The sequence below is a fragment of the Lipotes vexillifer genome, unplaced genomic scaffold (assembly GCF_000442215.2).
Source record: "Lipotes vexillifer unplaced genomic scaffold, Lipotes_vexillifer_v1.1 scaffold13, whole genome shotgun sequence".
In the NCBI taxonomy this organism is placed as follows: Eukaryota; Metazoa; Chordata; class Mammalia; order Artiodactyla; family Lipotidae; genus Lipotes; species Lipotes vexillifer.
Genome location: NW_006790761.1, coordinates 781,779 through 790,787, shown reverse-complemented (window position 1 = coordinate 790,787; position 9,009 = coordinate 781,779). Strand labels below are relative to the sequence as shown.

At 36.0% G+C, this 9,009-nt stretch overlaps 1 protein-coding gene across 5 annotated transcripts in view; it reads right to left on the bottom strand.

Moving 5' to 3' along the window:
• STIL (STIL centriolar assembly protein) overlaps window positions 1-9,009 on the bottom strand; it is a 54,382-nt gene that overhangs the window by 16,022 nt on the left and 29,351 nt on the right. For all 5 annotated transcript variants that reach the window (XM_007463925.1, XM_007463926.1, XM_007463927.1 and 2 more), the window contains 3 exons: window positions 8,683-8,797; window positions 6,562-7,530; window positions 1,019-1,184 (listed from right to left, as the gene is read on the bottom strand). In XM_007463925.1, coding sequence (XP_007463987.1) covers window positions 1,019-1,184; window positions 6,562-7,530; window positions 8,683-8,797 — 1,250 coding nt within the window. The remainder of the gene's footprint in view (window positions 1-1,018; window positions 1,185-6,561; window positions 7,531-8,682; window positions 8,798-9,009) is intronic.

The following is a 9,009-nucleotide window of genomic DNA, read 5'->3' as shown; positions in this document are numbered from 1 at the left end:
TACAAAGGGAAAGAGGACATTCTGGGCCCTACCTCTTCAAGAGGTGTGGCTCTCAAATGATGTGTTTTACCTATCAAGGTTCTAAATATGATTTGGGGTGTATATGTGTTTTGAAAACTGCTGTTCTGAAAAACAGGAGAAAATATATAAAATGCAAATCCCTAGGCTCTCTGATTTTGATTCTTAAATACAATATTTATGATACTATATTAGAGATGTATCACACATACATAATATCAGGCGAGTATTTAAAAATCAAATGTCGGGACTTCCCTGGTGGCACAGTGGTTAAGAATCCACCTGCCAATGTAGGGGACACGGGTTTAAGCCCCGGTCCCGGAAGATCCCACATGCTGCAGAGCAACTAAGCCTGTGTGCCACAACTACTGATCCCACGTGCCACAACTACTGAAGCTCGTGCGCCTAGAGCCCGTGCTCCACAACAAGAGAAACCACCGCAATGAGAAGCCTGTACACCGCAACTAAGAGTAGCCCCCACTCGCCAAAGCTAGAGAAAGCCCGCGTGCTGCAACAAAGACCCAACACAGCCAAAAATAAATTTAAAAAAAAAAGGCCTTCTATTTTGCTTACCAAATGAAGTAGACATGGCTTTGTGAAATATGCAGTAAAGCCTCTCCATGACATAGTAATGTGTAGAGTACTAGACAACTCAGAACCCTGTGTTTTCCCACTGAGCCCTATTTTCTCTATCTGTTCTGCCATCTCTCAATTCCACCAACTAAGATTCTACATTCCCTTCAAAGCCCAGAATCAATAACACTGCATAGATGAAACCTTCCCTGATCCCTCAAACCACAGATGACTTCTCTCATTAGAACTGGGGGTTCATCTTGAGAAAGCAGCAAAAACAAACAATATATTATGTGATATGGTTTCCAATCTGTTTTCAGGTATAGTTTCCAGAAAGAGTAAAATTACACAAAGACTTAAGTTATATTCTCATCACCTTGGTTTTGACATCATGTGTACCATGTACAAATTAAAAAAATGAAATTACCTGTGCTCACAGCAATGCTTACACTTTTTCTCATGTGCAAAGCAGGGGGAGGCTGTGCTTCCATGGAAACCAACTCCATTTGTCTGGCAGCTTGCACTGTGTCTTCAACAGTGGTTGTCTTAGGGGAACAGGGCTGCAGAGACTGTGCCTCCAACAAACGCTGAATCTGTATCAATTAAAAACATACTTTACACTGACAGTGAAGTAATCAACCAAATTGGCATAAGAGTTTAAAAATGAATTACAAAGTGCCCCTGTTATAAATAACTGACTTTTAACTATATTTTCTCACATTTCAACTAGATTATACCATAAAACTTACTCAATGTCGAAAATCATTGTCATTAGTTATTAAGAACTTAAGTAGGCTACCTATAAATTTAAACGTAAAAACATACAGGTGTTTAGATTAGCATTCATAAATTGACACTCACATAGAAAAGCCTTAATGTTAACAACTTCAAACATTTTATTCCTATTTCATTTATAAACCCAAAGTAAGATAGGAGGCATACTCTAACTCCATATACCAAATTTGAACAATTTTTTACACAAGATTCATCTTATAAAAGTTAACCAGAATTGCCTGCATTTGGTCATGCTGAAACTGGAAATATTTTAATAACAGTCTCTAACACTGAGTGCTTCCTGTTTACAAGACACTACAATAAGAGCTCTTATGTATGATTTTTACAATGACCCCATGAAGAATGTACTACTACTAAGCACACTTTACACAGAAAAAAACTTGAGGCACTAAAAATAAAGTTACTTGCCCAGATCACATAACAAACAAGTAGCAAAGCTGAAGTTCAAACACCAAAAGCTTCTTCCCCTCCTCCTTTTAAAATTGAGATGTGATTCACATACAATAAAACTTATCCCTTTGAAGTATACAATTCCATGGTTTTTAGGATATTCACAAAGTCTGCATCCATCACCACCATCTAACTCTGCAATATTTTCATCAACCCCCGAAAAATCTCTGTACCCACTAGCTGTCACTCTCCACGGCCCCAGAACCTAGCCTTTGGCAGCAACTAATCTACTTTCTGTCTCTGTAGATTTGCCTATTCTGGGCATTTGATATAAATGAAACCAAACAATATGTGGCCTTACATCTTGCTTCTTTCCCTTAGCATAACGTTTTCAAAGTTCATCTGTGCTGTAGTACCTATCAGTACTTCATTCCTTCTGATGACTGAAATATTCCATTGTATAGATAATGTCACACTGTGTTCATCTATTCATCAGTTGATGGACTTTGGATTATTTCATCCTTGGCTATTATAAATAATGTTGCTATGAACATGTGTATACAAGTTTTTGTGTGAAAATATTTTTTCATTTCCCCTGGATATACACCTAGGAGTGGAAAAGCCTCCGTTTTTAAACACTGTAATTTTCTATTTCCCTGTAAGTTATACTGTTGTGTTCAACTCATTAACTTTAGTAGATTAACTTTGTTAATATAGGAAAATAAGTATTATCAATAATTGTTGAGATCAACAGAAATACGACCTGCATTAATAATACAAAGTGGCATATGTACTTATAGTGGTTTGCAGCATGGGCTTTAGTGTCATGAGGATATAAGTTTAAATCCTACTCTGCTACCTTTTGGAAAAGCTACTTAGCTACTATGAGCTTCAACATTACCTAAAACTAAGGTTGTTGTGAGGAATAAGAGATAAACAAAATAATTGTAATTTGTTGAGTGTTTACTATAGCCTCATCCTACAGTAAGCACTTTATCTAGACAGACAGGTGTGTGTGTGTGGATATATATACATATACATATAAATTCATTTAACCATCAAATCTACATATAATACCAATCACTGCTCCCAATTTACAGCTGAGAAAAGTGAGGTTTAGAGAGACTGCCTAGGAAGTACTCGATAAGAGATTTATTATAAAGCTATAGAGATTAAACTGAATGGTAATAGTGCTGGAATAGACAGGCAGATCAATGGGGAACACAGTACAGAAACAGATACAAACACATGATACTTTCATTATACAATAAAAAAATGCATTTCTAAATCATTAACAAAAAGATATATTATTCAGTAAATATATGGAGTCAGTCATCTAAGGATTAAAAATAAAAAAATCTTTTATCTCATATACCAAAATAAAGCAACAAATATAATCCTGGGGGCGTGGTGGTAATGAAGACTAAATTTTTTATGATCTTAAAGGGAAGAGGCTCTTCTAAACATAATACAAAACCCAAAAAGAAAATGACTGATAAATCTAATTACGTCTAAGCTGGAATATTCTGTACAAATGATTAAAACACAAAACACTTAAGACAAACTGTAAGAAATACCACATACAGATGATAAAGAACCAATTTCCTTAATATACAATAAGCTCTTATAAATTGGTTAGAAAAGGACTTAATAGAAAAATGGGTAAATAGCAGAGACTTTATAGAAAGAAAATACAAATGGCCAATAAACTGATCACTCATAATAATACAATGCAAATCAAAAGTTTCTATTAATAAAGACTGATAACAATTTAAGAGTAGGTATGTCCAGTATTGGAGACATGGGAAAATTTCTGAAGTATTAAATTGGTATAGCCTTTCTAGTGGCCTTTTTCACTCATTCAAGTTACAAAATATGTATTAAACAACTGTTTTAAGTGAAGTATGATTCAAGGTGCTAAAGAATACAGTGATGAATCTTTTAAAGAATACAGTGATGAAGCTCCCTGCCTAGAGCTCCCTAGAGACAAAAAACTAAAACATGTAATTAAGGCCTGACTGAATGATGAGAAAGAGCTAGCCATTAGTAGAATTAGAAGAATGTTTCAGGCAAAGGGAACTAGAAGCTTAAGCACATAAAGTGGAAAGATGTTTGTGTTTTTGAAGAACAAAAAGCATACCACTGCAGCTGAAGTGTAGTCAACATGGAAGACAGTGGCAAGAGATGAGCGAGGAGAGGGAGACAGAAGATGAACCCAAAGGGTTTTGAGGGTCAAAGTAAGAAATTTTGATTTTATTTTAATTGCAATGGAAAACCATTGTGTTTTAAGCAGGATCCCTACGATCTGACTTGGGCTTTAAAAAGATGGCTCTCATGTTTCCAACTGCAGGAAAACATGAGGGAACAGTACTGGGAGCAGCATGTATGGAGAAGAGAAAATGATGGTTTGAATTAGGGTGGTAGCAGGAAAGATGGTAAAGAATAGTTAAGTTCAGGATACAGCTAGAAAAGTAAAAGCCTTGGTTTTTATGCATAGGATTTTGGCCTGAGCAGCAGGATGAGAAGTGGTGTCATTAACTGAGATAATAACGATAATGAAAATAATAATAATAGTTAACATTTACTGAGCACTATATGCCAGGCACTATTCTTGGCCCCTACCTAGTAACTCATTCAGCCCTTAGAACTCCATACACTTATGTATATTCCTCTTTTGTGGATGAGAAAACTTAAGTCAGACACATAAAGTAACTTGCCCAAGACTGTATAACTTATGTCACACCAAAATTGGATTAGAACCCAAGGAGCCCACTCTCTTTAACCACTACACCGAAAGAAGACTTTGAATATTAGAAGAGGAGCAAGTTTGGGTACCTTTGAACATTTAAATGTGTGTTCCCTTTGACTTCAAAATTTTACTTCTAGAGATCTATGCCACAGTGGTACATGCATATATACAGAAGATACAAGTATAAGGGTGTTGTTCACTGCTGCACTGTTTGCAAAAGCAGAAACTTCAAACTGCTGAAATAATTGGTAAGAGACCAACTAGACTATTTCTTGTACATAACAAGGGAATCCTATGCAGAATAAGATAGATCTATAGAAACGTACATAGAAAATGTCATGATACTCTTAAAAAATTTAAATAGGGACTTCCCTGGCAGTCCAGTGGTTAAGACTTTGCCTTCCAATGCAGGAGGTGCAGGTTCAATCCCTGGTTGGGGAGCTAAGATCCCACATGCCTCATGGCCAAAAAACCAAAACATAAAACAGAAGCAATACTGTAACAAATTCAATAAAGACTTTAAAACTTGTCCACATCAAAAATATCTTAAAAAAAATTTTTTTTTAAAAAGTTAAATAAGATGTTACCTTAAAAAAGTTTTAAAAAATACGTTAGCAAAATACTATGTGAATTTATCATAGAAGCATTTTCTACATCATCTTTTGGGTTCTACAAGTATGATTCATAATCTACACCAGAGCCAGCAGTCTATAATTTAAATTTTAAGTATATAAATCCGAAGTACTAAGATTTCTAAATAGCTTAGAAGACCTTTTTAGCCGCTATTATCTTTTTTTAAAAAACAAGATCAAGGGCTTCCCTGGTGGCGCAGTGGTTGAGAGTCCGCCTGCCGATGCAGGGGACATGGGTTCGTGCCCCGGTCCGGGAAGATCCCACATGCCACGGAGCGGCTGGGCCCGTGAGCCATGGCCGCTGAGCCTGCGCGTCCGGAGCCTGTGCTCCGCAACGGGAGAGGCCACAACAGTGAGAGGCCCGCGTACCGCAAAAAAAAAAAAAGACCAGAAAGAAAAATTTCTTTTCAATGTGAAATATTTAGCCACATTAAAAATTCTGCCAAATGTTTATAATCTTTTGTTACATTTTACAATTTCAGAGGATATACCTGGGTTCAAAAAAACAGCAAAGCTGAATTTTTCTTGGGTGTCTTATCTGAAGCATTTTAAAGCAGAATTTGAAAAATGTCATTATCTTGTTTTTGCAAAATGCCAACACTATGACCCCGATTTTATAAAAGATTTTTTTTTAAAAAAATCACACATGTATATACGTCCATTTTACATATATTAGTATAGTTATAGGGTCATGGAAAAAACTATGAAAGTATCTACTTCAGGTTGTTTCCATTGGTACTAGGGGGAAAGGAAGGAGTGGGGGGTTTGTGGTAGGTATGTGGAAGAAGGGTGTTAGCAAAGAAAGAAAAAGACACAATACAATAATGACTAAACTGTGCAAGGATATAATTAAAAGACTAAGAACTTTGTCATAAAGGCCTGAAGAAAGGAAGCATTTCAGAATAAAATGAGTAGAACAAGCCTAGTATAGATACACAGAGGAGGCACTACATGTACTCTGTAAAGGTACACTGGCTAAAGGTTAGTTTACACAATATAGGGTTGACAAACTACAGAGTATCAGAACCTACTGTGCAGGCTTTATATTTAGTTGTATATAAAGTTTAGTAAATTATACAGACTTCTCATTAGAGGCAAAAAGTGAAAGAAAAATACAATTATGTTGTAGGTTAGGATATGCACAAGACAGAGAAGAGAGGACTTGCTTTCTAGGCCTAGTTCTACTCCTAACTAGCAATGTGTCATTGGGTAAATTTTTTCTTCTCTCTAATCCTCATTTTACTTACCTGTAAAACAACAGGGACTAGAATTCAGTTTCCAAGGTCTCTTCTAGTTCTGACATTCTACAATTCTACTCCATAAACTATAATTACTGAAGAGTTGCCAGTTATTTTTTCAAAACCCTATTAATACCAAGAATTTAACAGAAGAAAGCTAGCAAACCTGTGCCTGAAGTAGTCGCAGCTGTCTGTCTTGCTCTGTGACGAACCTATACGCGTCCGGAGATAGTCCCATCATTCCATTATCTGACCCAGTCTTGGGTGTGTGCACGCATACTGCACAAGGCCATGGGTTACATGAGTCCACGTGTGGAGGTAGTCTTGCCACAGGCGATGGTTCTACATTGCTGTGGGAAGAACAACCCCCCATGTTTCCCTGAGGTCTCAAGGCTACAGGACTACTTGAGGAACAGAATGCATTATGATACTGAGCTGGACATCCACTTGGATGAAATAATGAATGTTTTTGAAGGGCTTCAGACTGGAGGTCTTGAGTGGATCCTACTGTATTCATTCCTTGCCAAGAATTTATTGGACTATATTGAATACGGTCATGATGCTGAAAACAACTGCAAACATTTGTGGAATAGTAAGATGGTGGTGGGGGAGTAGGTATCTGAAATTCCACCGGTCTTCCTGAATTATGGGGTGAAAAAACAAAATTGTGTGGGTGGGACTGTGGGGCAAAGGAAGACTGCCTGGAATTAAATGTGGAGGATCTTACAGGATACTCTTCTTTGTGTACATTTCCAGCAGAAACTGTTTGAAGCTTTTCAGATGCCTCAGGAGATGGTCCATTAAAAGAAGATGGTTTAACACTGCTCCTGATATGGGGGTTCCCTTTCGTACAGGTAGATGGCTGTCCTACTTTGCAGTGTCTCAAAGGAGCAGTGTCCTGGTTTAATTGATTTGGTAGCCCTCTCAAGGAAGGCTCTCCAGCTTCAACTTGTGGGCTGTGTTTCTCATCATAAAGCTGCGGTTGCAATGGCTCAAAGTGTTTAGAATGGTTAATCAACAAAGGAGGATTTTCATTATTCACCATTTCCAATGGGTTAGGTACAGGGTTTGATTCTATGAAGTTGCCATCCAATACAAGTGAAAGTTCAGGAACTGATGGCTGGATCTTAGAAACCTGTAAGTGGGAAAGAAATTAAAGAGGAAAAAGTACCTTTTAGGATAATGATATATGCTTCATTTTCCTTTGATTAGTATTTTCCAAATTACATCCAGTTATTTATTAAAAAGTGTTTATTCTTTATTTAGACAGTTAACAAATATTTTCTGGGCATCTATGTGCTAGTACTAGAAAATGCAACTGTGAACAAAATAAATAAGGTCCTTGCCTTCACAAACTTATTTAACAATGAAACTCCTTTCATTGGAACACTGATTAATGTTGCTTAGATCACAGAACACATTATGGGAAACTATGTTATAACAGACTTTTTTTTACCCTCTCTGAAAAAAAAATTATCAGACCTGATGCTTCAACACATCTAGTAAAGAATAATATTTCTGCATCTTAAATAAGGGTCTTCCAATAAGTATTCAGAATATTCTACTAAGTGAAATTATTCACTGCTATTCCTCTTACTGATACCAACTAAAAGAGTTGGAAGAGAGCCAAAAAGAATAAACAAAATACTAGCTGTGGCGAATTTGGTTATAATTTAATATTAATTTTAAAAAGCCTTTCTCATTCCTTTTTCTTCTAATAAGTAATTAAGACACAACAATTCTAAAATAACCCACTAGTTGGCCGCAATAAAAAAATTATGGCAGGTTCTTAGCAATCTCCAAAAGGAAATAGAATGTTTTCTCAGAATATGGTAATAAGAAACGATGTTGAGCTCTGGTTAATGTACAGAATGTTGAGTCTATATGGGTTAAAAGCACCAGATTCTGAAACTAAACCTCCTAAATCACTAGGTTTACCAAATCCCAAACTTCCTGAATTCCAGCTTTACTACTTAATAGTTATGTAATCCTAGGCAGGTAACTTAACCAATCTGTTCCTCAGTTTTCTCTGGGAATAATAATTATATATACTTATTACAATATGTGTACATATTCATATATATTATTACATATAATAATTATATGTACTTATGAAGAATATATATATATATATATATCTATATATAGTCAAAGCCACATACATATAGATAGCTATAGATATCTTAGAATGAACTTAAGGAAGTTTTAGTTAATATTATTGAGTGCTTTAACATGAAGAGACTTTTAGGTTTCTAATCACAAAGGTGAGTTCTAAGATCAGTGATACCTTCTGACTCACTGGATGAGGACTAGGAATTGGTCTTGGAGAAACATCTTCATCTTCAACACCAGAGTCATGATCACTTATTGGCATTTTCCCTGGAGGTAACTTTTGAGAAGACCTAAAGAACAGAGGGGAGAAAATATAAATCTTCAGTAATTTAGTTTTCATTTGTTCTTTCTTTCTGAAGCTGAATTAAGTCCTTTAATAAGCCACAATAGTATCTGAATCATTTAATTTAGTATCTGACAACCAAAAATTATTTTATTTTTTCAGGCCAGTGCCAGATGATCAGGAAAGCTGAGCCAGTCAGACTCATGCTTAATAATCTAC